Genomic DNA, 27,432 nt, shown 5'->3' with positions numbered 1-27,432 from the left:
CCTTCCTGCCACTCCTGTGTCACGTCAACACAAGCCACGGAAAGGTCGAGGGCCAAGTACCCCCAAGAGCCGGTGTGTTCCCGTGAGTGGCAGCTCTGTGTGCCTCTGCGTTGACTCCCCGTGCCCCCCGGGTGCTGGGTGCAGGGTGATCAGCCGGGTCACCTTGGAGGGCTCTGGAGGCGCCTCGAAGGCGGGTTGACGGAATGCTCCTTCCCTGCACGGAGGGAAACGGTGCTCAGTTGTGTGGATTGCTGCATTTTCTTTATCCGTTCATCCCTGAAAGGACACTTGGGATTGTAGGGGGAGGGAGCATCTCCCGTCTCCCCTTCTGGGTCTGTGGCCAGTCTAATAATTAAATTAACGTAAGACATAGCAACAGGAGAAAAGCGAATTTAGTTTTGTACGCATGGGGGCCCCAAAGATATGACTCTAAGAAGTGACCAAAGAGGACAGTTTTCCTACGTGCTGGACGGAGAAACAATCCATTTGCGAAGAATGGACAAAACAAAGGGCTTTGGGCTCGGGGTGGCGAGTCAGTGGAGACGTAGTGAGGTCTCTGCCCACACAGCCCCCCGGGCCGCCGTTCCCTGCCGCTGGCCCTGAGGCTGCCTTCCGGTCCTGGTGCAGGGAGGGCATCCTCCCCGGGGGAACGTATCTGCTGCTTCCGGAGGAGGGGGTGCCAGTGTCCTTCTGTGGCGGGCTCTTCTCAAGGACCTTGAGTCCAGCATGGTCAGTATGCCCGAGTGGCACATTTTGGGCCCGTGTGTTCTGCTCCCCTCAGGCCACTCTCAGCTTCCAGCTGCTGTGAATACTCCCACTGTGATCGTAGGTGTACAGATCCGTGTTTGAGACCCTGCTTCCAGGTCGTTCGGCCGGGCTCTCAGTCTGCCTGGACTCGGGGATCCAAACCCCAACTGGGGGCAGGGGCTGCAGAGAGGACGGCCGCTGTCTCGAGGCCGCCCCTGCTGGGGTCTGGGGTGTGCATTTCGCTCTGCACTTCCGGGCTCACCTGTCACGGGGTACGCTGGTCAGCCAACCTGGCTTTTCCGTGTGGTTGCTCCCGTTGCCGTCGTTAGGAAAGAGCGCTGGAGGGGCACCCGCTGCGTGTGTCTCAGAGTTTCCGGCTCTCGCTGAGGCGGCTGCGACACTGTGCCCCCTGGTAACAGCCTCCCCTCAGATCTAGGCCCCAGGTCACCCTTAGTGTGCCCTCCTGGCTCTCCAGGTGTGCAGAACAGCTGCCCAGGGCTTCCCGGAGAAGCCGCCTGGTGGGCGCTGACCCCATTGTGCTGACCTGAGCCCTGCTTCTGCCTTGTTTGCAAAGGCTGGTGTGCACTCGTCACCTGGGTCCTCCCGTGGCGGTCACCCGGGGCTTCCTCTCCCGACGGCCAGTGTTGTGGAGCGGGGCCGGGTCTGCCTTGCACGGGGTGACAGGGTGGCCGGTGTGGGCCTCAGTGACATGGGTGGAGGGACGGAGAAACCGAGGCAGGGCAGAAGCTGTGCATGGCCAGGCTCGGCGGCCCTGCGCCTGGCTGTCGGGGACGGCTCTGCACCGAGCCTCGCGCTGTGTGGGCGCTAATGGCACTTCATCTCTCCAGAGGCTCACGGTCCAACCACTGAAAAGTTCAGAGATCCAGTGGCAGCCTCTCCCAGGAGCGGGGAGGGCCGTTTGATTTATATTCTCCGAGAGACAGCCAGAGCCTGGCTGAGTCACGGCCGCTGGTGAATGTTTTAGACGTAGGTCAGTAACGTGAGTGCGGGGGGACGCCGTGTCCAAGGCAGCCTGGACCCTGCTCCCACTGTCCCTGCCACGGGCCTCCCTTTCCGGGCACCAGAGGCGAGGAGTGGGGACGGGGCCACAGGGCGGCCAGGACTGAAGCGTGGGCGCTCAGACGCGTGGGTGTGCCAGCCGGGGACACCTGTCCTGGCCTTGGCTTTCTGTGCGACCCCAACCTCCCTGCGGCCCCCCATGGGTCTTCCCCTCTTTCTGTGCTAGAACGTGACTGTTAGGTCCCCACAAGAGCGGGTATTCACATCAGCACCACCTGTTCTCAGGTGCCCTCGAGGAGCAGGTGCCACTCTGCCCGGGACGTCCTTTAGGACAGGACCTGAGGGGCGGAGGCCGGAGCGCGCAGGGGTGCGTCGCCGGGGTGCCTTTCCTCAGCGCCGAGGGCAAGCTCTTCCCCTCTGATGTCTGTCCTGGGGCGAAGGTGTAGAAAGAGCACCGCGTGAAACCTGGCAGGCGATCTTTTTACGGCTCCGCCATGATGGGCGCATCTCTCGAAAGGCTCAGAGGACGCCGCCAGCCGCTCCCTGGCAGGTTTTAATCACGTCGTCGCTAACAGTCGTGGTTGCCACCTGCTTGCTGAGTCGTGGGGAAAAGCCCACGCACGCTCTGAGGCCAGCTCTGTCTTACAGCTCAGCACCTGAGAGGACGGGGTTAGTAGCCGGCCTGGGTCACACAGCTCGAACCTGGGCGGCCGGGCCCTGACGCCCTGCCTCACGTGCGTCCCTCTTTGGGGTAACTGGACGGCCAGGCCCGGCGGGGCAGGACACGCGCATGGAGGGGAACGAGGCGTAGACGCCAGGAACATGAAGCCACACGCGGCCCCATCCGGGGGAGGGCCAGGAGGACGGAAGTGTCCTCAAGGCTCCTGGGGACCAAGCCGCCTTCCCCTTCACCGCGGGGTGGCCTGAGAGACGGAGAGAATCTGGGGAAGCTACTGATGTTCGGAAACATCGTGATGTCCGGCAAGAAAAACACACAGAGGTGCATTTTCTAACGCAGACGCGGTCAGGAGCTGCAGCAGAATCCGCAGAAGGTAGTTAGACACGCCCCTCGAGCCCCCGGCCCAGAACTCAGCCCCACGTGCCGCTCGTGCCCCTCCTGCACCTGTGACGGGTCACGGCCTGGCGCTCGGGGCTCGCAGATCAGGTGCACCTGGCCCCGGCGAGCTCACCTGAAAAGCGGGCGGTGCGGCCCTGCCGGCATTAGGGAGTCTGTGTGGGCGGGCGCCACCCCGGGCCCTGCTGAGCGCGAGCGTCCCTGACGGCTCTTTAGGTGAGTAAGCGTACGTTTAAGTGCTGCTTTATGCTCTTCTCATTGCATTTAATAATACATGCGTCCATCCGAGCTTGTCAATAAGCATTGAGCCGATGGTCTGCGGTGCCAGCGTAGCTGGCCGGGGATCCTTTGTGTAGCCAGGTCCTGACCGGTGCCCGTTTAGACTATAAATCCTTGCTGTTGAAGCCACGTGGGCGTGCACGTTCTCGAGCTGGCATCCTTCTGAACGGGTGGGGTTGCTGAGGCCGAGGAAGCAAGCAGCGCTCGTCAGACTCCTCGGGAAAGCCGGGTCTGCTCCGCCCCCGCTGGAGCTGGAGGCCAGGTGCCGCTGTAGGTGGGGTGGGGGCTTGCAGCCTGGCCACAGGCACTCCCCACAGAGGCAGAAAATCGCTTCCCACTGGAGATGGAGGGGTCCCAGCCTGCTGACGCCAGGTCCCTGCAGGTGGGGGCAGGGGGCTGTCCAGCTCGGCTCTCCTCGGGCTTTGTGGGGTAGAAGAGAGGCGGCCCCAGGGACTTGGGGGCGGGGGGTTGGGCAAGCTTGGGCAGGCGTTTCGAGTTTCCCGTCTATATTTCAGAAAAAAATCCGTCTGGCTCTGAAATTTCATGAGGAGTGTCCTGCCTGTGGCTGAAATGTTTCTAGAGCCTTTGTCACCTGGGACGCTGTGGGTGGGATTGCCATCTGAGGCACGGAGCCTGTCCGGGGCAGCCAGGCGTGCCCACCTCCCGTGGGGCCCCAGCCAAGCACCAGTCGGTCAGGGAGGAGCGGGAAGCTTTCATGCAGGGTTTGTAGTTAGAGTTGTCATTCGAGTGTTCGTCCCTGCCCGAGACGGCTTGACATTGAACACACACCCGGGGATCACGTTCTGGGCGTGGAACCGGTCACTCTTCATTCGCCCTTGGTCTTTGGCACGGTCAGTAGTATCACCTGCTTGTTAGGCTTTTGAGCTGGGAAGAAAAAATGAGGACTGTGGAGCCTGGATGGACCTAATTAGCCAAGTGGGTTTCTTTGGAAAGGCCCACACCTGCCAGACTCCAGAGCGGGCCTTGGTGCCGCCAGCCAGGTTCAGGCCGTCCTTAGGGGGGGCGCCCGCTGCACCCCTAACCTGGAGCACGTGTGAGAGGTTGGTGAGGAACTGGACTGAAGTGAGCCTGGTGAGGCCAGCTCTGTGTAGTAGCTCCGTGAGGCCCCAGGTCAGGGCCTCCCGCGTGGGGGAGCATTGGCTCTCCGGCGGGGAGGTCTCAGAAGCTGGTGTTGGGCTGGGGGCAGACGCCAGGTTTCGGGATCTGAATGCACTACTGGCCGCTGGCATGACTTCTGGAAGTGTCCAGGCCTTGGTTTTCTCGTGTGTGAAGTAGGGATGACGATGGGGAGGAGGATGTCTCTGGCTCATCAAGTTGCTAGAAGAGCCTCTAAGCAGTCCACGTATGCCTGGTGACACTGGCGACCTGATCAGCTCTTCCTCCTCCCCCTGCCCCCAGAAGGCTGTGCTGGGATGACGGGGACGTCGGGCCTCCCAGCTGCGTCTCTGGGAGGGTGGCTGCCAGTGGGGGCAGCCCTGGGGGTGGGGGAGCTGGGGAAGGTGAGGATGGGGTCTGCCTCCAGGCTAGTGGCAGGTGGTCCGTGCCTGGTGGGCACATGGGGCGGATGTGGCGACGGGCAGCCTGGCCGTGGGGCTCTGCAGGCCTCTCCCCGCCCCTCCCCCAGCCAGCACTTCGGCTTCCGGGCCAGAGCTTCCGGTGCCTGGAGGGTCTGCGGAGGCCTTGAGGGACCCGGGGGTGGGTAGGGCGGGGCCACGCCAGCCCCTAGGGAAGCTGCATCAGCGGCTGACAAGGTCAAAGACTGGAGGAGTGGTCTGCTTTTCCTGGTAACCCCACGGCCGGCCGGCCGGGTAGCACCTGGTTTTCTGCTCTTCTGGGTGGCACTTCCTCTCCAGGGGTGCTCCCCACCCTGCGCCTGGAGGTAGGGCTAGCACGTGCCCTGTCGGGGTGCCTGCACAGGTGTCGTCCCTGTGCAGGGTCCGAGCTGTGCGGGTGGAGGCTGGGCAGGGGCGGGGGGCTGTCTGCGTCTCCGCTGCTCCCTGTCTGAAGTGAGGGGGCCAGACTCGGGGTTCTCACAGGCACCAGATCACGTGTATGTGTCGTGGGGAGCCGTGCCTGGTGCCTGGCCCAGGATGGCCACTCTCTCTGTTACTCCATGGCCCCCTGGACGTCCCTGCCTGCACATGGCCTTCAGTGGGCAGTTGCAGGCCGGGCCCACGTCCTTCGCTGTGTCCGGCACGCAGTGGCTCAGGTGTCCCCAGCAGGGATGTGGTGGTGGTGGCACCTTCCCATCTTGACTGTGTGTGTGGTCACGGCAGGCAGAGTGCCTGAGTCAGGCTGGCTGCACATGCACTTTGCAGCGAGAGGGGGGCCTTTCTTAAATGGAGACTAGCCCCCAAGGCGCTCCCTACTGCACCGGGCTGCAGCCCACCCCAAGGGGCCCTGCCCCAGCCAGCCCGGCTCCGCACGTCCCAGGGGTGAGGACAGCAGGACTGGGCAGAGCCTCCCCAGGAGAGCTCAGCCCTGGGCAGTGGCCATCAGGGACCTGCCAAGACTTGAAGGGCACTGCTCATGGCCACCACGTGTCCCCGGGGTGGGTGCCTTGCTCAGCCTGTTTCTGTGGCGGGACATACCCACCGTGCTTGCACAGAGGCGGCCCGGGAGCGGGTGGCACGTGGGGCGGCCCCGAGCTCTGCCTGGCAGGCAGCGCAGCCAGCTGGCCAAGCTCTGGGACCAGTTCTGCAGGAAATGAGACCTCAGGTCCCGTCACCTCCAGTAGACAGGGCCGTTGATAGGCACACACACCCTACTTCCCGAGTCCTTGGCAGAATACAGTCCCACTTCCTCAGCCCTTTGCCAGCTGAAAGGCAGGGAAGCAGGGGTCCTGTCCTTTGGCTGGTGTTGCTCTGCCCCCACATTTTGGGTCCCCCTCTGTTCTGTCCCCATGTCCCCATCAGTGGATGAGGGGGCCAGCTTGCGCGAGGGGGCCCATGGGCAGCACCTGGAGGCCTTTCTCTGGCAGGATCCTTGCTTAGCACAACCGTGGCCCTGCTGAGGGGCCGCCATGAGCAGTGGCAAGGCCCTAGTGGGGCCGGAGGGGTGGCCCAGCTTGTCCTGGTGCAAGAATGTTCTAGAGGCCCGTCTAGATTTCTCAGTTGATTTTGGTTCCTGTGAACTGTGAGAAGACCCCGCTGTCTCCGTGCTGCGTGGCTCCTAACGCGGTCCCCAGCACTGGTCCCCAGGAGGGAAGGAGCCGCCTCGGGCCGGCTGGGGACCGCGAGGGCCGGCCAATGCCTCAGCCCGCGTCTTCCCACCTGGAAGATGACATGTTAGGGGACAGAACCGCCGCCATGTTTCCATATCTTGCGCCTTCTGAAGCACCTGGGAGGTGACGCGGGGCTCAGAAAGGGAATGCCCGCCTGCTGTGCGAGTCCACACCGCAGGAAGGACGGTTGGGGCAGGCTCCAGGGCAGGTGATACGTTGGTGGGACCGGGGTCCAGCTTGCCTGGCCTGCGGTAGGAGGGTAGACCCCTCTCCTGCGTGGAGGCTGCACAGTGGACTCCTGGAATCTGGGGTCTAGGCTTCCCTTGACCTGGGACCTTCAGAGCTCACTCCCAGGTGCTTTCTCGCCGTCTGGAGGGACGAGGGTGTTGAATGTGTCCGGTCTAGTTGTCTCCACTGCCCTGAGAGCAGGGTTTGCTCGAGGCCAACCCTGCATCGTTGTACACGGCCCTTGTCGTTCACACAGCAGCTGGGCCTGGAAGCATCTGGAAGATGAGAAGAAGCACAAGGAGGGTCGATTGGAGGGGTGACTCAGGTCCAGTATGGGGCTCCTCGTGCTCCCCTCAAAGGTCCCACTGTGGCGGTGCTGACACTGGGGAATGCCTCTGCGGGATGTTCGGAAAGTAGAGATGATTGAGATTCTGGGCATAAACCGTACGCGGGGGGCTGGACAGTGGGCATCTTAGCAGCCATGGAGACCCTGGTGTGCCCCAGGGTAGGGGGAGGCAGGGACCATTCCAGGCCTCCTGTGGCGCCTGCAGTGTTTGCTTCCTTCTCCTCATGGCTGGCTGGGGGAATGGCTGTCGCTTTGTCATCTTCCCAGTGCTCTTGGGAGGCCATCCACCTGCCCACGGTGGCCACGTGGTCCACGGTCAGTGGAGTGTGGGGTGGTGTGGTTTGAACAGGGACCAGAGGGGACAAGGTCTCAAAGTGACAAGCTTTGCTGCCAGGTGCACAGTCAGCTGATTCCAGGGTATAAGTGGGTGTTTCTGGGGGTCCCCTTGAAGGGGTGTCAAGCTGGTGAATCCTAGCAAATGCTTGTGTGCACAGAATAGTGCACGGAGGTTGGCATGGTGGCCTGACTAGGCGTGGTGATGTTCCTCGTGTCCCGCCTGGGGTAGCCCCTGGGACCTTCATGGTGCTTTTGCCAGCGGCATGTGCCTTCTCTAATGGGTTTTCCCAAGCAGAGAGCAAAGACCACATCCCGGAGGGAGGCCAGGTGCAAGAGAGGGCCTCGTCCTGGCTCAGCCTTTGCAGACTTGAGCTGGATGCAGCCCGCGGTCGAGCTGGCCTGGCTCTGTAACCCTGCTGGGTATTTTTAAGCAGTCACTAAAGAGGAAGGCAAAGAGAGGGGCATTTTGTGGGTTTTTAGACTTAAAAAAAGAAATGTCTGCCTGGGCTTGGGCTTGTCAGGGCTCCAAGGCCCATCCTCCCACTGTGGCTGAGAAGAGAGACTTCCTGGTCCTTCTGCAGCTGGGCTGGGCCCATGCAAGGGGCAGGAGTCTGGTCCCCCGGTGAAACTGTGTGCACTCCTCCTGCAGACACTTTGCAGGCAGGACACTGCCCCAGGTGGCCCGGAGCGCAAACCTGAGCCCTGGATTAGGCACGGTTCTGGACAGTTCTGTGATACCTTCATTCTCTGGCAGATGGCAAAGAGAAGGAGCCACCTGCTGTGGGGTTGAGGTGCCCCTTGTCTCTGTCCTGAGCTCCTGGAGAAGAAGCATCCACTCAAAGTGGAGCCAGACGCTTCCGCAGAGCTGTGGCCCACACCATCCCCAGGGCGATGGACAGTCCCGGAGCCCAGGGACCCGCTGGCCGGGCCTGCGGGGGATTGCAGGACGTGGGAGGGAAGAAGGGAGCTCCAGCTCTGCCAGGGCTTGAGATTCATAACTGCCTTTGTGAGTCTGTCCTCCTTGACAGGAGTGCCTGACACCTGCCTCACTGGGAACTTGGGGCAGCGGGGGCCACACGGCTGGTACCCCACAGGTGGTGCAGCAGGGCTGTGGCCTTTGGTTGCTGAGTCTGTTGGCAAACCGAGGGTCCCTTCAGAGGTCCAGCGTTATAGTCAGACACGTGCGCATCCTAGGGAGTCGGACGTGGGTAATGTGAGTGAGTTCCGGTCTGGAGCACCGTAAATGCCTATGGAGAGCCTGAGGGAGTAGCTGGGGGGCTGGAGAGGCAGTGACCCTTTCTCGTCCCCACGGCTGGGAAGTGGCATTCACGGGCCTGGAAGCCTTCAGAGGAGCACCACCTGAACTAGGCATCTCATTGGCTCGAAAGAAGTATAAGAAGTGTTTGTGGTGGACACTGACCCTGTTTTATCGCAGAGAACGTGTGCCTTTGCAAGCAGAGCTCAAGCAATGGAAGACCTTAGCGGGAACTGGGGTGAGATGCGTCCTCCAGACTGTGTGTGACGTTCCCCGCAGAGGGAAGCAAGCCTGTCAAGGCGAGGGACAGAATCTTAGGACTGTTTCACAGTGACCCCTGTCAGCGTCTGCACAGAAGAGCTTCTGGGTCGAGTTTGCTGGTGGTTGAAATCAGTCTTAAAAATAAATTTTAAAGGGTGCCTGGCTGGCTCAGTCGGTAGAACGTGCGACTCTTGATCTCGGGGTCGTGAGTTCAAGCCCTACATTGGGTCTGGAGCCTACTTAAAAAAAAAAAGATGAATTTTAAGTGGGAAATTGGCAAAGATCCGAATGTCCAACGTTATCCTGTTTGATTATGGAACATTGAAAAGCCATCCAAGGATGGTTGGGGTGCGCTGGGTGTCCACGGGATGCCGCCATGCAGGAGAACCCAGGGAAGGAGGCACAGCTCACTCAGAGGTCCTGCCCTCCCCTCCGGCTAGCCCACAGGGGACACCCCCCTTCGTCCTTGGACTTCCTGGTCTCTCGTGTGGCTGCAAGCCCAGCCCTCCCGCCCCGGGGTGCTGAGCTGGGGTTCTGCTGCACTCATGGCCACTGGACCTCTTTCCTCTGTGTCAGAGTCCCTTAGGGGGTCCAACAAAATGTCCAGTCAGTCAGAAATGATGGGACGTCTGTCTGCTATTCTTGGGAACTTGGGTCTTGATGGAATCCATTTAGTAAAGTTTCAAACAGGGAACCGTATCTGAATAGTGTATGATGTAGTGATTTGACGAGTCTGTGCCTTCCTCGGTGCTCACCGCAGGACGCGTCCCCGTCTGTCACCATGCAGCGTTGTTACGGTATTACTGATGATGTTCCCTGTGCCATACTTTGATCCCCGAGACTTCTGCTCTAACTGGGGGTTTATGCCTCTTAATCCCCATCACCCACTTCACCCATCCCCCCACCCACCTCCCCTCTGGTGACCCCAGTTTGTTTTCTGTATTGAAGAGTCTGGTTTTTTTGTTCATTTGTTTTGTTTTTTAGATACCAGTATAAGTGAAATACAGTGTTTATCTTTCTCCGTCTTACTTAGCATAATACTCTCTAGGTCCCTCCATGTTGTTGCGAATGGCAAGCTGTCTTTCTTTTTGATGGCTGAGTAATATTCCAGTGTGTGTGTGTGTGTGTGTGTGTGTGTGTGTGTGTGGACACCACACCTTCTTTTTTTTTTTTTTTTTTTTTAAGATTTTATTTATTTATTCGACCGAGATAGAGACAGCCAGCGAGAGAGGGAACACAAGCAGGGGGAGCGGGAGAGGAAGAAGCAGGCTCATAGCGGAGGAGCTGATGCGGGACTCGATCCCAGAATGCGGGATCACGCCCTGAGCCGAAGGCAGACGCTTGACGGCTGTGCCACCCAGGCGCCCCGACACCACGCCTTCTTTACCCACTCCTCTGTCGCAGGACGCCTGGGCTGCCTCCATATCTTCACCACGGTCAGTAGTGCGACCGCGGGCATAAGGATGCCTGTGTCTTTTCAAATGCTTGTGTTTGTTTTCATCGGGTGGTTGCCGAGCGGTGGATGACTGGGTCACAGGGTAGTTCTGTTCATTTTTAGAGGAACCTGCGTCCTGTTTTCCACAGTCACCACACCCATTCGCTCCCGCCAAGAGTGCACGAGGGAGCCCTTCGCCACGGTATTCTTTTTACCAGCTACGTAGTATTCCACGCCCCAGTGTGACCCGATTTATCTACAAATCAGTGTGTGCATGTCCGGTACACGTGTGTGTGGGGTTTCCAGAGTTTTCCTGCTGAATGGACTCCTACTTGGGCATCTCACGTATGTGGGGTGTGTCCACCTGAATTCCTGGTGGAGAACGGCTGGTCAGGACTTGGGCACGTGCTGCCCCATGGCCCCCAGAGAGGTCGCCCAGTGCATGTGGACGCGGCCCCTGGCCCCCTCATCGCTGCATTTTATAGCCGGCCAGCCTCTTGGCTGCCCTTCTCAGAGGTGGGGAGCAGCCCCTTGCATTGGTGTGCAAACCCACCGTAAGGGTGAGGGTCGGGGGCTTCTGGGAGGTGAAGTCACATCTGCAGAACGTAGACGAGATGCGTGCAGGACCGGCCTTGCCTTGGCTCAGTGCTGAGGTCAGAGCGGTCACTGGACAGCTGCCGTCGGGCGTGGGTATGGGGCTCCCATGCGCACCTGCACCGTTGGGAGTGGGGGGTGGACAAGGCCAAGTTTCCCATGAGGGGGAGAGAAGCATTTCCCTTTCTTTTCAGTTCCACTCTTATTTCGCAAAAGGACTGTCCAGTTCTTTTTATGTGCGTGCTGAGAAGGAACGCACAGTGAACGGAGACGCAGAGTTAAGGCAGTATGGTGAGTGATTGTGTGAGGACTGTCTCCTGCACTCTCCAGTATGGCGATACCTAATTATAGTGCGTGGGTTCTTCTGTCGAGAAACAAGAAAGAACTGGCATGGCAGAAGGGTGTAGACAGCTGGGGCCCGGGGCCTGGCTGTTGGCTGGGCCGGAAGTGTCTGTTTTTTACTCAGGAACCGTGGGGCTGGGAGCTGTTGGCAGAGGCCGGGTGTGGAGACCTGGGCGGAGGGCAGAGGTGAGGTGGCCGTGCCCAGGTGCGTGTGAGAGGTGTTCACATACGGACACACGGGCACAATGTCCCAACCTGCCCTTGGTGCTCAGCGCCATGAAATTCGGGTGAACACGAGACGCGCCTTGTCTGACCACAGAGTAGACAGCTCTGGACTTGTATTTATTGAAGTGACAAAGGCTTCTTGAATTTCCAGAAGCGAGAAGTTTTTCAGTTTTGAATTTCTTGGCGTTCAGGTGGTTTATGTAAACCTCTTGCTTACGCGTGAATCGCTTTCTCTTTCCCGAGTGGTGCTGGGAGTGTGCAGGAGGTCACTGTGCGCTGCCTGCCCGTGCGAACAGGTGAATCCCACGCTCGGTCCCGTTTGCCGGTCGCCGGTCCATCGGCTGTGGCAACACGTCCCCCGGGGTTCAGACGGCAGACGTGGGTTCTGGGTGCTGGGAGGGTACGGCCTTGTCGGGGGACGCTTCGCTGTGTGCTCGTGTGTGAAGATCTCTGTGCTTGGAAGTTGGCCGTCAACAGGAGCTGACCCAGAATCGGCCTTTGCAAGCCCAGCACAGTGAGAAGCGGGGTCTCATTTGCCCGGGATTCGCGGGACAGGTCTCAGGCCGCGAGGGGCCCTGAGTGACCCTGGGAGTCGTGCGTCGTAGGTGTGGGAGCGGGGTACCAGCCTTCTGTGTGCTGTGGGCGTGACTGGGCCCACTCTGTGGGTGCCGTGTGGGAGAGACGGGGTGTCGGCCCTGCTTCCAGCGAGCACCTCCTACTTTTCAGCTGTCTTCCAAAAATTGGCAAGAATTGTACCTGCTCTTAAAGCAAAAGAAAACAAAAATATTCCAATCACCAAAACATGTCAGCCTTCGATTCTGAGGTTTAAAAACCGTGCTGGGTCATTCGCAGCCATGAAGGGTGCAGCATCCTTGACAGATGTCCTCGACACCGTCCTGCGCCTGCACAGTGCCCGCTGGGGCTGCCAGTCTGATCTAGCAGTTTGTCCTCCTCCTGGACTCGGGCCTCCCATTCTGAGGTCTCCCCCCGACTGATGGGTTTCGGTGATGATAAGTTCTCAAGGATACGGACCTGAAACTAACAGCTTGATCCTCCTTTGGCAAATGGCTAACCAGGACCGTGGGGCGTATTTGATTGGCTTATTTTGCAGGGAAGTGGCTGTGGTCAGCGGTTGGGGACCTGCCAGGTTACACTTCCTTTATGGGCGCGAGTGCACACGCACTCCTCCCTCCCGTTTGCACAACTGCATGAATGCCACACCCATCCTGGGGTCCAGAGGCTAAAAAAATTGAAAGAGTTTCTTTTCGGTGCCCCTGCCGAAGTGATTCTGAGGTTACGTGGACAGAGGACTTACGTGTTGAAATAGTCTCCTTTCCTGTTATTTTCAGAGCCAAGACTTCTGAAGACTCCATCCTAGAAGCGACCGAGGGACGTTTCTGGAGACAGAAGATACAGGTAAAAACGCGTGGTTTCTCCACCTGTATCTGAGCTTAGCGAAGCCGACACCTTGTAGAAGCTTCAGTGGGATCCAGCAGACGGCTGGTCCCAGCTCCCTGTGCACTCCGGGGGGCCGAGGTCAGGACGCGGCTGCTGCTCTGCGGGCGTCTGGCCGTGCGGGGTGCAGGGAGACCTGTGCACACCCTGCCTCTCCTCACCCCACCCCTGCCTTGCCTGCCCTGTGTTTCTATTTTGGCTGTCTCTGGGGTGCCGGCCTCCGGAGGCATTGCAAACTTCTAGCTTCTCTTCTGGGGGTGCCGGGGGGTTGTCAGTGGGGTCTGATGTGGAGGGAGGTTCCTCCTGTCACCCGGCCCTGGTTTGGGCCCATTTTGTGATTAATTTTCATTTCAACCATGTATTTCCAGTTTAAAAGTCTCAAGGAGAAATGCCAGTTTAATGGAAAAGCAGAAGGAAAGCCCACACCCCCTCCTCCTCGTAGTTACTCCTGTTCCGTGGCTGGCTCCACACGGCCGTGGCTCTGGCCGGCCTCCAGCAGCCCCACCGCCCCACGTCCGCCACGCGGCACCGTCACCGGGACCTGCCTGGCCGGCTCGCTGGGGCGGTTTTCGTGAATGCGGCTCTACCGCAGGGGTCCTTAGCACTGTCCGTGTTTGTGCGTGGGCACACACGTGTGTGCTTTCAGTTACCCGCCCTGCCGGGCCGGGGGCTGCCTGGTGAGGGTACCGCACAGAGTAGGAATTCCGAGCCTTGGCACTTGGGTTATGAGTATTTTTCCCCCAGGTCATTTATCTTTGATTTTGTTTGTTGATCTCCTTACTTAAAAAAATATTTGGGATCTTGGGGGAGTTGGGAGGGAGGACCGGGCCCGTGCGGTGACGCGGGCAGAGCAGCAATGAGGGCTCCGAGGTGACGCCCCGCGGACGGGCCCTCCTTGTACCTGCCTTGTGCTGGTTAAAGGCTCGCAGCGTGGAGAGCAGACGAGGCCTCGCCCCTTCTTTACGTACGTGCAGACGGGACAAAGAGAGGTCACGGGCGCCCAGTGACCCCAGAGAGGGGCCGGCCCACGACTGCTGTAGGGTGAGCTGCTCCGCGCCCGGGCGTGCTGGATGGGGCGTGTGCGCACGGAGTTGGTTCAGGGCGGGGGGGGGGGGGTGTTGTGACTCTGTAAACGTCTGACTCACTGGGTACAGAACAAACATCAACAGTGAGCTCCCGGCCGTTCACCTCCCCCCCCCCCCAGAGGTGACCGCCGTTAACGACTGGATGTGTGTCCTTGAGTGTCCCTGTGTGTTCGCGCATGTGTGTCCGTGTGTTTACATCCCTGTCCGTGGGCGGGGGGCAGCACCTCCTCCGTGGACACAGCGTGGCCCATCCCACCGGCTGCCGTGCTCTGCCTTCAGCACGTGGTCGGGGCGCACTGTGCTCACGGCCGGTCTCCTGCGTGTCCATCACGCAGCCCCTAACAGGCACAGGCCCCCAGTTGCACCTGCGTCCTCGATGGACCACAGGGCCACCCGAGTCCCTGGGAGGTAGGAGTGCACTCTGTGGGAAACTGAGGCTCGCCCTCAGGAACCCCCGCCGCCCCTCCCCTGCACCGGCTGGCAGCCCTCGTCTAGATTTGTCCACCTCGTGGCAGGTAAATGCTGTGGTATCGCTCACGTATCTGTATTAGCAGATTTGTGCGCGCTGGGAGCTAGGTCTGAAGGTGGGGATGGTTCTGTGAGGTAGGGGATTCAGGATGTGGGTCAGTTCCAGTTAAAGCAGAGCTGTCGCACTGTTTTTTACCCGAGTGTGTGTCTCACACCTCTAACTGGGGACCGAGCACCCATGTCCGTGGCATTTCACATGACTCCCCGGGTGTCAGTGGAGTCCTCTGGCTCTGGAAGCCTCCGCGATGATGTCTGTGCTGAGCTCCCTGTGGCACCTGCAGCCTGGCTGACACAGAGCAGGCCAGTCGTGTCCCAGGACAGCCCCACTGTCCCCCAGGAGCCAGCGTCCAGCCTGGACGGTCCAACGGCCGCCCTGGAAGGAGCCAACAGGAAAAGCCAGGCCGGCACTAAGCGGGGGTCAAGGACACACACACAGGTGCCACCCCCCAGAAGGAGGCAGTGTTGTTTATGGCTGCGTGCACAGGGTCTGGTGATGTCACACAGGCCGTGTGACTCCTCCCACCGCGGGCCTCTCCTCTGGGGCAGCCACTGCCCGTTCCTGCACTCGCCGGTCATCTGGTTGTCTGACCGGCATCACCCCACTGCTGTCTGCCTGCCTCCTGGCTCCCATCAACATGCGTGGCACACACGTGCCCAGGTTCAGGCGAGGGAATGAGGTTCGGGTGTGTCAGGATCCCCCCCGCCCCGTGGCTTGGTTGTCTCTGCGAGGTGTGGAGGGTGAGCAGGCGTCCTGGCCGCTGTCCTGCTGTGCCTGTCTAATGGGACCCACCTCCAGGGCTGAGCACACGCATCGTGGTGGAGCTGGGGCAACGCTCCAGGGGATTGTCTGAGTTCTGGGGAAACTGAAGTCCAAACAATAAACGTTATTATGCACATGACACATGACATAGAGCGCTCCTGAAACCCATCCTGAGTCCTGAGGGGATGCAGCCATTTTTGCAAGGTGGTAACAGCCCCACAGCCAGCTGTGGGAAGGGAGCCTAGGGGTGGAAGCCAGCCTGGGGGCAGGTGGGGGGGGCTTGGGGATCAGCCTGGGGGCAGGTGGGGGGGGCTTGGGGGTCAGCCTGGGGGCAGGCGAGGGAGCGCTGGGGTGGGAGGTCAGTCTGGGGGCAAGGGGTTGTGGGCCCGCCTGGGGACAGGGATGGGCATGGGGGGCGGTCAGCCTGGGGGCAGGCGAGGGGGCGAGGATGGGCCGGGGGTCAGCCTGGGGGCCGGCGAGAAGGAGGGGAGGCTGCAGGCAGGTGCATGTCTGCTGCTGTCCGGGGTGCAGGCTCTGCAGGGCGCGTGGGGCTTCACCCACGCCGTCTGGGCTGAGCAGGCTCCTCAGGCAGCCACCACAGCTGTCACCAGGATGCCCTTTGGCAGATTCCCAGGGTGCCGGCAAGCGCACTCAGAATGTTGGTTTCGTGTCCTGCTGTTCAGGGTAGCCCTGAGGCCGTCTTTGTGGTGTGAACAGTGTCCCTTCTGTGACCCACCCCTGCGTCCACAGACAGTTGGTCCCAGGAGGGGAAGCCAATCCCAGACGGCCCCCCTGGTCCACAGAGTCTGGCTTACAGGTCCCCACTGCCCGTCCCTGATCACATGTTGGAACAGAACACCACACACGTGTGTGCATGTGTTTGCACACTGCCAGCGTGCACACGTGTGGGTCCGGGCATCCGTGAACGAACACGTGTATATGTACGCAGACGCACGCACATGGATCCACGCAGACATGCAAATACAGGCGTACACGAGTGCATGTGTCCATGCGTGCAGCAGGTGTGCAGTTCACACGCACATGCACAGCCGTGTTGTGTGCACATAGAGCCACACGTGTACACACATGCATGCACACATCTACATTGCACACACGTGCACACAGATGCAGACACGTGGGCACTTGCATGAACTGGCCCTTACCCTTGCTGGTTGCTGGGTAAGTGGTTTTCTCTGTGGCTGGCCCCTGACGTGGTTCAGGGCCACTCGGGTGGAAAGCTGGCGGGTGACAGGCCCTGCCAGCCTGAGTGAGGGTCTCGGAGCCCCCGCTCACTTCCATTCTGCTGTCATTTGGAGTGGGACCATGCAGTCCTCATGAACTCACACAAGGACACGTAGGTACTGGGGCTGACATCGTGGAACCCTGTCTCCCTCTTGGGCTCCTGGTTCCGTGTGACACTTTCCCACTGGGGACAAAACGCACACCCGTCACCCAGCTCCTGGCGAAATGCATCTGCTTCTCAGAAACGCTCGGGAAAGCCAACGCAACGGGTACTTTATCCACTTGTGTCCATTTTAATATTTCCACCGTGAGCCCCCCGTAATCCCAAAGCCAGGATCCCCACGGGAGCACGTCGGGGCCACGGGTCTGGGTCCGAGCGTGTGCGGTGCGTGAGCTGCTTGGCGGTGCTCGAACGACAACACGTGCCATCCAGCCCTTCCTGCATCCGGAAGCAGAACGTGCAGCCCCCACCGCCCCTTCCCAGGATGGACCTCTCACCTTCGGCCGTTTGTGTGTGTGTTTTAGAGACTGTTCAGGAAGGAGAGGCAGGGTCTGGCTGAGGCTGTCGGGAAGCCTGTGTGCTGCAGCAGGAGCTCGCTCACGCCCTTCGGCACGTCGGCCGAGTGGCCTGGGGTGGCCGGGAGCAAGTGGCTGCTCAGCTCCTGAATGGTGGTGTCTGGGTGGGTCCGGGTGAAAGGGCGTTGAGAACGTTCCCTCCTCTCACGTGGACCGGTTCGGGTAGCGTGTGGGCACCAGCCCACGTGTGCAGCTGTCTGGAAGGTGTGCGTGCTACCGCTCGGCGTCTGCCCGAACTCACCTGGTGTGTTTGTCAGGGGCAGCTGGAGCTCTGGCCCGTTCCAAATCTGTCCATTCTGAGGTCGTTCACTCTGGGTATTTTGTGAACTTCCTGCCCCTCAGGCCTCCCCTTGGCTCCCCAACCCCAGCCTTGGTCTCCTAACTGGGCTGTTGGCCTTTCCCTGGTCCTGCACACTGCAGACGGGGCCAGGGCCACAGGCAAGTTGAAGGCCTGCCACTCAACAAAGAGGGTGAGGCGGGAAGGGATGGCAGGGAGGGTAGGCATCCCACTAAGAGTGGCCCTGGGGCCAGTGTCACTGTGGGGAAGGCCCAGCCACCAGGGCCAACCGAGAATGTTCTGGAAGAGAGGCAGCTTGTGCCCGGACCAGGGGTGGGACATGGTATTGCTGTGGAAGATGAGGATGGGGTTCTCTGCCTCCCCTCCCCATCCCCTCAAGGGCAAAGGCCCTGCACCCTCTGGCCCCTCTCCACAGCAGGTGGGGCCTCCTGCCCCCGGCTGTTCTTCCTTCTTGGGAAGATGTGCAAAGTAGCTCCCTCGTTTTGCTGGAGCAGATCCTTCAGTAGCTTTCGGAGAAGGGACGTCATGGAGGTAAGAGTTTGAGGAACCCTCACGTTTGAACCCTCCCATGTTGATAACTGAGCTTGGTACGGGATTCTGGGTGGGATGCCATCCTCCTCCGTGATGTTCACGGCGTTCTGCTCCCTCCCAGTCATCAGGGTGGCCCTGGAGAGCTCACTGTATGGGCCTGTTTTCTCCTGGGAAGCTCCCAGGACCCCCCTTAGTCTCCAAGGGTCTCAGATGTCCCCGCAATGCACCAGGTGTGGTGGTCTTCCCACGTTCATCGGCCTGCTGGGGGCTTGCTTTCTGTAAACACATGTCCTCCCATTCTGGACATGTCTTATTTCTCTGCTCATTCTCTGTGTCTCCTCCACGCTTTCTGGAGGTCCTGCCAGCTGGACATGGGCCTCCGGACTGCAGGCTCTCTCCTCTCTCCTTTCCCAGTTTTTATCTGTGTCTTTTTCTGCAGCTTAGACGAAGCTGCCTCAGTTTGATCCTCCTGTCCTTCAACTGGACATTGTTTCTTTAATCAACATTTTCATTTCTAAGTTCACTTTCGTTTCCTTGGGTGGATTCCTGTGGCGTCTACCCCCTTCCGGGCTCTGGTCGCAGCTCTCTTTGGCCCACAGAGCCCGTTGATGACGAGCCATGGCGTGCAGGCCCTGGCGGTGGGCGCGGACGTTACCAAACTGCGCTATGCAGACTTGAGTGCACTGCGTTAAAAACAAAGAAGTCGCTCCTTCCTGTGCATTTCCAGTTCCCTCTGCTGTTCCCTTTCACTGATGCGCTCTTGTGGCCACGTGCCTCCTGGACGTATGTGGCGGAGGGCGGGCCACATGCTGCCTGGCATCTGGCGCTCATACGGTGGGGAGGGCCGCGAGCCGGTGCGCCACCGTGCGTCTTGTCCTGTCTGTGTCTGGTGACTTCACGTTGGGAGCTTGAGAGCACCACCTCCAGCCCAGAAATCGGCACGCGGTGCAAAGCAGGGCATAGCCCCCCTGCCGCGTGCAGACTGGGTGGCGAGGGCTCGCCAACACGTGGCCGGTGACGCTCTTCTGTTTGCTTTCCAGTTTCCAAGATTCGTTATGTTTCCATGGGCCGTTGTGCTTTCCCCGTTTTGTGTCCTCATGGTTTACGTCCTTTAGCGGCATCGGACCTGCTTGAGGAGAAAGTCAAGATAAACTCCATATGGATGCCAGGTTGTGCAGGGATTCTGCCGTCTGCTGCGTCCGGGTCCTCGCCTGGCTGCCCAGAAGAGCTACTTCTGTCAGGGACCCGAGCAGGAATTCAGTGTTGCTGTTGGACCTTACAAACCAAACTCGGCTCCACAGTGATATGGGCGGGGGGGGGGGGGGAATGAAACGGGCCAGTGGGCCTCGAATCTGCAGCCATAAGGTGACCTGGGCTGTGGGCTCGCTCGTGCAAAGCCTCACACGTGCCCCTCTCGTGATTGGGAAGCACCTCTCTGAGCTGGTGTGTTTTTTAAATAGACTTTACTCTTGTGAGCGGTTTTGGATTCACCACGAAATGGAGCAGAAGTACAGAGTTCCCACATACCCGTCCCCACATGTGCACGGCATTCTCTCCAGTGCGGCAAAGATCTGCCAGTTCACCCCTCCCTGCCGTCCCGCCCCACAGCCCCTGCTCTGACCCTGACTTGGAGGGTTCCCAGAACCCCTCAGCTGAGTGGGAGCTCGGAGTGGAGAGGCTTTGGGAGCCGCGGGCCGTTACACATCGGTCACAGGGAGAGCGTCTTCTTGGGTTAACTGGCGAGACGTGCCGTGGGGTTTACACACGTGATCTCCGGAGCAGACGTGTTTGGAAGTGCTCTGAATGGTGTTGACAGGCAGCCTTGTAGACGGGCCGAGCTCTGTGTGTCCAGATGTGGCCTGGACAGAAAGGTGGAGGGGGCGTGAGACGGGAGAGGCTGCAAGGGAGGTGAACTGCAGCCGTGCACTCAGCTTTAATCCAAGAGACGTTTCATGTGGGTAAGTGATGCGCTCTGGTTTACACTGAAAACCTTACTCTGGCCACTGCTGCTGTTTAGTAAGTATGCTATAGGGAGGTATCTGTTTGGAATTCTATCCGACTACTGGTAATAAACACCTGAAAAACAGTAAAGAGATGACTGGCTTATTAGCTGGTCTAGAGGTAGGCAGAAGAAAGCAGGTGTGAGGTCTCCAGTATGTTGGGAGGGTCCCCAGTGGATTTTCGCTGAGCTCTTTGTAGAATGAGGCCCTTGTCTTCATATTCACAAGGTGGCACCCTGAGCTCCAGCCATCAAATATGAGTTCCAGGCACCAGAGGAAAGACTGAAGGCAAAAATGCAAACAGTAGCTAAGTCAGCCTTCTTTAAGAGCCGTCCTGGAATTCCTACCAAATAACCTGTGCAGTTCTTTGGAACCGCCAGCAGGGAAGCTGGGAGACGTAGTTAGCTGGCCGCACTGCCACCCTGCATAAAATCAAGATTCTCTGAACAAGAACAGGGGTTTGTGGATGCTGGGATGGGAAGCTGGCGATCTCTGCCACAGGTAGCAAAAAGGGAAGCAGGGTGGAGGGGTCAGGATGGAGGTGGGCATTGTGCAGCCTGGAGCAGTGATGGAGATGGCCCGGGGGGGGGGGTCAGCATCACCCGCACACACAGCCCTTCCCCAGGGCCTCAGTGTCCCATTGCTGCGGAGGATTTCTGCAGGAGTGTTGAATGCTCACTGGACGCCGTGGGGCTGCTTCACGAGGGGGTCCTATAAGGGACCCAGCACAGACTCTGCCCCGGGCTGGGCTTCTGGAGCTGCCTCGTGCCTCTTTCCTCTGCTGCGGGCAGGAGAGCAGGGTTCCCTGTGCAGCCCTTCGCGGTGAGAGTGCTGAGAGCCAGCTCCCTGGAGGGGGAGTGTTCACGGCCGCTGCGCTAGCCCCATGATGCAGCCCTCCCTCTGTCCCTCCCCGTCTCGGCCTCCCAGTGCATCTGCTTCTGCATTTAGCGTCCAGTCCCGCCCTCGCTGCCGAGTGTCTGGGCTGGCCGTCCCCGTGGATCCCTGGCGCAGGACCTGGCTTGCAGACCGGCGCCCATTTCTGTAAATTGTGTTGGCGCCCGGCCGCACTCCCCCCTTCACACATCTCTGGGGCTGCTTTTGGGCCACCCCATGGACTTGAGTAGCTGGGACAGAGACTGTACAACCCAAACCTGAAAAGAATGCCCATCTGGCCCTTCGCGGAGCAAGGTGCTGGCCCCTGTGCAGGGTGAGCCAGTCCCCGGAGAGAGCGAGCTCCCTGGCTTCAGGGCCTGAGAGAGGCGTTGGGGTGAGGACAGACCTGGCCGGCACGCCTTTGGCGGGAAGAGGAAGGGCAGAGCGGTACCCCAGCAAGGAAGGGGGGTGCGAGTAGCTGAGGCCTGGCCGTGCCCACTGTCAGCCCTCCCCCAGGGGCCCCACGAGTCCTTTCTTTACCAAGTGGAGAGGGGCAGTTGTGCCCCGTGCACAGGCATAAAAAACAGACAAAGGTACAATAAAGGAGAACCCGTTAAGTCCACCGTGAGGCCGAGGGCAAGCCATGCCACGTGCTGGGCTTTAGGGCCAGACAAGGGTTTCAGGGGCATGAGAGGTAACCTCCTGGGCAGGATGAGGAGGCAGCCCAGAAGGGCTTCCTGGAAGCAGTGACTTGGCTAGATGAACAGAAAGTCAAAACTTCCCCTCAAACCTTGGGAGGTTTGGTTTGGCCTGAGATGCCAGGAAGCAGTAGGGCCTGGTATCTGGTAGGTTGTGGGGGCCCTGGGGTGGCTGAGTGGGAGGGAGCTGTTGGGGGAGGTGTGGAGCTGACTGCCCCTTGGATGTCCCTGAGGGGTGGTGATGGTGGGGGAGGGGGAAGGCTCCAGAGAGGGGCCCGTGGGACTGAGAGATCTGAGGTGGGTTGACTTGATGGGATGGAAGGAAGAGACGGGGGTGAGCTCTGGGGGAGGGCTCAGACTGCTCCATCATCTCACAGAAGAGGAAACCTCGGTTGGGGGGGTGCCAGAGGATCTCATGCGGGGCCTCCCTGGGGGCCGCACGTCTGGAAAGGAAGGATGGGGGTCCTGCCTCTGCTCCCACAGCTGTTTGGTTGCAGCCCTATCCTGAGAAGCCAGAAGGAATCCATGTCACGGTCCCGCTGGGGTCCCGGCGGGGGCTCTGGGTCAGAGCGAACCCTGGCGTTTGCCTGCCCTGCCTCCGCGGTCTGCAGAGAGGCTCTCCTGCCCCCCACAGCAGGGCACCTTGCGGATGGCATGTGGGGCAGAGCTTGGGGGGCGGGAGACCTGCAGACTCCAACAAGCTGCTTCCCAGGGACCCTGAGAGCCCGTGACCACACTGCCTGTGGCGTGGGGACTTCTCAGGTGCAGCTGGAGGAGCAGGGCGTTGGGGGTGGCCCTGTCTGTGGCGGGAGGTCAGCCATCCTGCACGGCAAGGTCACGTGTGTGAGCGTGCATACACACATGCACACGGCTCAGCCTCCACGCAGTGTTCTTGGTCTTTCGCCCTGGCTGACCTCCCCGACGAGCGTCACAGGAGCTGGGAAGCCAGGGTCTGGGGGGGAACCTCTTCCCTGGTTCACACCTTTGCATCGCGTTACCAGCAGGCCACGAGCAGCATCCGTGCAGGGGGGAAGCCGAGCAGCCAGGTGGGCGGTCGTCCCAGTCTGGGTTCCCGTGTCTGCCCTGGAACTCTGCCCCTGGGTGACTGGGTCGCAGTATCAGCATGGGGCTACCCCACCACCACCCTTGCAGAGACAGAGCCTGGGGCACAGCGGAGAATAGAAAGCGGTTGTTACAACACACATCCTGACCTGTAACCTTTGTTCTCACTTGCTTCCAGAATTTCTTCGTGAGGCCAAAAAGAAGCACGCCATTTAAGAACCGGGTGGCCTTCAACGTTGGCGGTGGTGACCTTGCCCGGCGCCTGGGAAATGCGGGTCCTCGGGGTTCGCACCGCCCACCAGCCCCGGGCTGTGCCGTGGGTCGCAGCCCCCAGGCTCTGAGCAGCCTCCACCGTGACACCCGCCGCGGCCCCCCGGCCCACGAGCGTTTGCTGCCCAAGCGCCCTCTGCGGCGTCTGCACGTGAGGATGTGCGCCCCTGTCGGGGGGCTGCTCGCCGCCCTGGCCATGGTGTTTGGGATGGCGGTGGCCTTTGCACCCAAGCCCAGGATCACCTGGGAGCACAGAGGTAAATGGGCCGGCCCTGCTCTCGCGGTCGACGTGCGGGCTCCGCGGCCCGTGCTGGGTGTGAGCTCCTGCCCCTGCGGGCGGGCAGCTGTGTCCGAGAAGGCGCCTGGGCCACAGGGAACGCTGGCCCGGCCTGTTCCCGGGCTGCTGGCTAGGTTCTAAGTCCGGGGCCCTGGAGAGCCTGGGGACGTGTGGCACGCGCTGCCCGGGCACACACCACACTCAACACCCTGTTTGAGGACATTTCATGACGGGTAGTCAAGCTTCCCGCCAACGGCTCTCATTGCCGTCCATACTTTCTGTCCGTTTGCCCTCCTGGGAGCTGTGTCCCGAGACCGCGGGTCTCTCTGGCGAGTGGAGCGACGGCTCCTTGCTGGGCCGAGCCGTCCCGTGCGGCGTCCGGGCCGTCTGTGCCCTGGGAGAGCCTTCCTCCGCACATCTGTCTCCAGTCCGGAAAATCCGGATAGCAGAACGCGTGGATGCCTGGTCCTTACGCGAAACCTGAGTTCACACCACTCGCACCGCCGCCAGGGCGGTCAGACCGAAGAAGGCGCTCCTTGAGAAACCGTGCCCGTACGTGCCCGTCCCTGCCGATCGTCCCGATTCTCGTAGCCCTGCTTTCCATGCGATTTCCTCGCAAGAGAGGAAACAAGTTTGTGCTGCTTATCCCCGAAAAACGTTTGGGTTAAGGGACATATTTGCTGAACTAGATTTTTTTAAAGCTTTTGAGCTAAATCCTGTTTTTTCCTGAATAAGAAAAGCTCTAATAGTTAAATTCTTTATAGACTTAATCCGTGTTAAAATTATATACACATACACAAGAGTGTGGGAAGCACAGCAGCCTGAGGTTGCCCAGGAGGTCACAAGGTCACGCTCCTGGGAGGTCATGTGCTCAGAGGTCACACTTTTGGGAGGCCATGCTGAGTGCAGGGTTTGGAACGCTGCTGGAGGGAGCAGGAAGGGACGCCGGGCCACAGCACGGGTCAAGCACAGTGGTTTGGAGACCTTGCAGGGTCCCGTGCTCTTGGTGACTGTGTTAGTGGGTCTGACTGCTGGCCTCGGGCAGGGGCTGGCCTCGTGGCGGTGGATCCACGCACAGCCCTGGCGACATGACGGCGCGTTGATGTGAGACGGTGCTCGGTGTGTCCGGGCTCAGAAAGGCCTGATGTTCCCTCTTCCCTCCCCAGACGTGCACCTGGAGAAGTTTCACGAGCCGGACATCTTCAACTACTCAGTGTTGCTGCTCAGCGAGGACAAGACCACCCTGTACGTGGGTGCCCGGGAAGCCGTGTTTGCCCTGAGCGCACGCAACATCTCCGAGAAGCAGCACGAGGTATGGCGTGGGCTCCCGCCCCACCGCCGTGTGGGCCACAGACCTTCCTGGCATTTTCCCCTCGAACCTGCACTGGCCCCCCCGGGCGTCTGACTGGGTCCCCCCGGGCGTCTGGCCCCTTCTTGACCACACAGCCTGCTCACCCCGTGGCCGGCCCCGCAGCCATCCTGCACGCTTGGCCAGCAGCCTCCCGCCCGCCAGCAGGCAAGGGGCCCGTCACCCCGAAGCCGCCTTCCCACCCTGCCTCTTAGTAGCCTCTGTCCTCCCTGGGCCAGCCACTCACCCGGGGGCCACCCTCCTTTCCTCTTGGATTCCCATCTTTTCATTATGGAAAATCTCCAGCACACACAGGAGTAGAGGCTGTGGTGTCCACGAGGACTGTTCCCCTCTCAGCTCCCGCAGCCCGGGGCCACCCTCCTCCACCACGTCCTGCTGCTCCGCTCCCTCTGGAGGCTTCGAGGCAGATCCCAGACACACTCATGCATGAGGGGTTCCCTGGGTGTCCCCTTCCTAAAGGAAAGGACTCCTTTGTGTCAAAATAAGCAAAATACCACAGGCACGTCCAAAAAATGTTATCAGATAGTTGGCGGTCAGATTCCACGGACTGTCATAAATGACGTTTGAATCCGGTTGAAATCGGGCCATCCGTGGGGCCAGCCGCTCTGCCCGGCAAGTGTCCGCGTCCCGAGACTTCCCGGCTCGGCCTGTCCTCCTCCACGTGGGAGCAGGAAGCAGGGTTCACGTCCCCTGCGGCCAGTTCCTTTGGAAATGGCTGGATCAGCACCTGAAATCTTGGCCTTTGTTTGCCTGTTTTTAATGAGCTCCTTCGCTCCGAAGGGAGGTAGTGGTGTTTTGATTATTCAGATTTTCAGAATGACCTTGGAGTGGTGAATCTGAGCGTGTCTGAAATGGCTCGCTCCGTTGCCGCCCGGGCCGTGCCTGGCGCTCAGACCGCCCCTTCCCGGCCGGTGGCGGCCTCTCCTTGACCCCTGGGTCCTCAGCACGAGCCCAGCGGTTGGGGCTGGTTTCTTGCTCTCTGTTACGGCGTCCCGCGTCCCCTCGGGGTCCCGTGAGCACGGCCAGGGTCCCGTCTGTGTTCGTGCTCCCGTGTCCTCCTCACACGCTTTATGTAGATGGAGGTGAAATCGTTGGCGTTTTGCTTTCTGAGGGAAGCTGCCATCAGCCGCGGGACTTGCTGCTTCTTTCGTGTGTTCTGATAAGGATTTCCGTCTCTCTGGAAACGCACCGCCCTCCTGTTGATGCGTGTGCTGGGCAGGCCTTGCGGGACGCTTAGCGTGGGACCGTGTGCACGGCGATCCGCGTGCTGCCACAGCTCCGGGCACTTCCTGAGCTCCGAGCTCCCGCCAGCTGGCTTCAATTCTCTGGGCGTCCGTCATGGGTTATCACATGGAGAGACGGGGCATCCTGGGGAAGGCGAGGCAGGAGTCGGGAAGCCATTTGTGGTGTGGGCGTGTGGCTTCCGGTCCTATGGAGGGCGAGGTGAGGCCCCCGCGGGCTGCCCGGTTCTGATCACATGTCACTGGGCGTGAAGGAAGCAGGAGCACTGGTCGTGGGAGGACGCGTCGAGGGGTGGGGAGCAGAGCTGCTCCCTCACCACCAAGGCTACAGATACAGAAAACTGGAAGCGGCCCAGTCCTGCTGTCCACGGACGGTCCCAGGAACCCACTGTGCTGTTTGAGAATACCTGTGGTTTACTGGTTGATAAATCATCGCAAACCTTGCCATTAGCACTTCAGCATTTGCTGCTGTTTATCAGCAAAGGATGGGCATCTGGGGGGCCATGCACCCCTGGCTTCGGGGGTGGGGCAGGGTCTCAGTGGGAACTTTCTCGAAGCCTCGTTCGCTCCAGACCTCGAAGCCTGCTGGCTGAGCCTGGCTTCGCAGTCTCGCTTCCACCGTCAGGGCGTATCCGTGCCGCCGCGTGCCTTGTAAGCCGTGCATTTTTACGCCAGTGTCCCCTTTTGAATGGGGACTCGTCACTGAAATGGACTCTCCTTTCTCCTAACAGGCATACTGGAAGGTCTCAGAAGATAAAAAAGCAAAATGTGCCGAAAAGGGGAAGTCAAGACAGGTAATTTCTGGTCTCAGAACCCATCCTGGGGTTCCCCTCTGTGCCCAGATGCTGAGGCAGGGTCTCTCGACGCAGGCGGGCACTTGAGAAACACTCTGGTAAAGGTTAACTTAGTTGAGTCTGTCTGGATGGCCTCACACTTGAGGGAGAAAATCCTTTCTGTGCCTGCTGGCTGAAGGGGTGAAATGCAGGCTTCAGGCCTCCCCAGCAGCCTGGCAGGGTTGCCATGGGATTTCTGCATTTGGGGCAGCGACCATCCTTGAGAATCTGCTGCTTCTCCAGGAGCTACTGGGCACCTCAGCGTGCCGGCCATGCGGGCTCAGGGTTACCCCGCCGTGGGCTGGGCCCGTGTCCGAGTCTCCGAGCGTAAGAGCCCCATCTCCCTTGGTAGTTGGGCAGCGTGGGGCAGCACAGCTGAGTGAAGGTTTCAGCAGTTGGCTGATTGCAAAATCATTAAAAATGAAAAAAATGTTTTTGCTGAACTTTTTTTTAGCAAAATGTTAACCACTTTTGCTGAAATCACTAGATCCGAAGTTGTTTTAGGAAATGGGGAAAATGCAGGCTTTGTGTGGTGATAACTGGTGTGGCGGGGAGTTGTCCGGGAGCTAAATTAGGCCGAGTGCTCGCCCAGCCCGACGTGGAGGCCGCTCGGGGACAAGGGTCCCTCCCAGCGCACGGCGGGAGGATGAGTTACTGACAACCACTTAAAGACGATCCTGGGGGGAAAAAAACACAGAGAAAACAGAAGAACCTTCCCTGAGCAGAGATAATTTCAGACAATAGCACGTATGATCCCAGTACGTTCATTTCAGCCGAAAATAGCGTGTTCCTCAGTGGCGTGTGGTTTTCTCCTGTGGGCGCAGCCTCGGGCCCCTCCCTCGCCCGGCCTTTCCCCGGAGAAGCGCTGTTTGCCGTCCCGCGCACTGGGGAGGCCGGGGTGGGGTCCCCGGGGACGAGGACAGCAGGCGGGATGCCGCACACCAGCC

General features: G+C 60.0%; 1 protein-coding gene across 1 annotated transcript in view; it reads left to right on the top strand.

The window, feature by feature from the left end:
• The window catches only part of LOC113270125 (semaphorin-4D), a 105,268-nt gene that overhangs the window by 62,386 nt on the left and 15,450 nt on the right, over positions 1–27,432 (top strand). The window contains exons 4-7 of the mRNA XM_026519192.4: positions 12,737–12,803; positions 22,674–23,022; positions 24,209–24,354; positions 26,384–26,446. Of these exons, the coding sequence (XP_026374977.3) occupies positions 12,737–12,803; positions 22,674–23,022; positions 24,209–24,354; positions 26,384–26,446 (625 nt within the window). The remainder of the gene's footprint in view (positions 1–12,736; positions 12,804–22,673; positions 23,023–24,208; positions 24,355–26,383; positions 26,447–27,432) is intronic.

This window comes from Ursus arctos, unplaced genomic scaffold, assembly GCF_023065955.2.
Source record: "Ursus arctos isolate Adak ecotype North America unplaced genomic scaffold, UrsArc2.0 scaffold_33, whole genome shotgun sequence".
NCBI classification, from domain to species: Eukaryota; Metazoa; Chordata; class Mammalia; order Carnivora; family Ursidae; genus Ursus; species Ursus arctos.
Note: the sequence above shows the minus strand (reverse complement) of the source record. Positions and strands in the feature narration are given on the sequence as shown.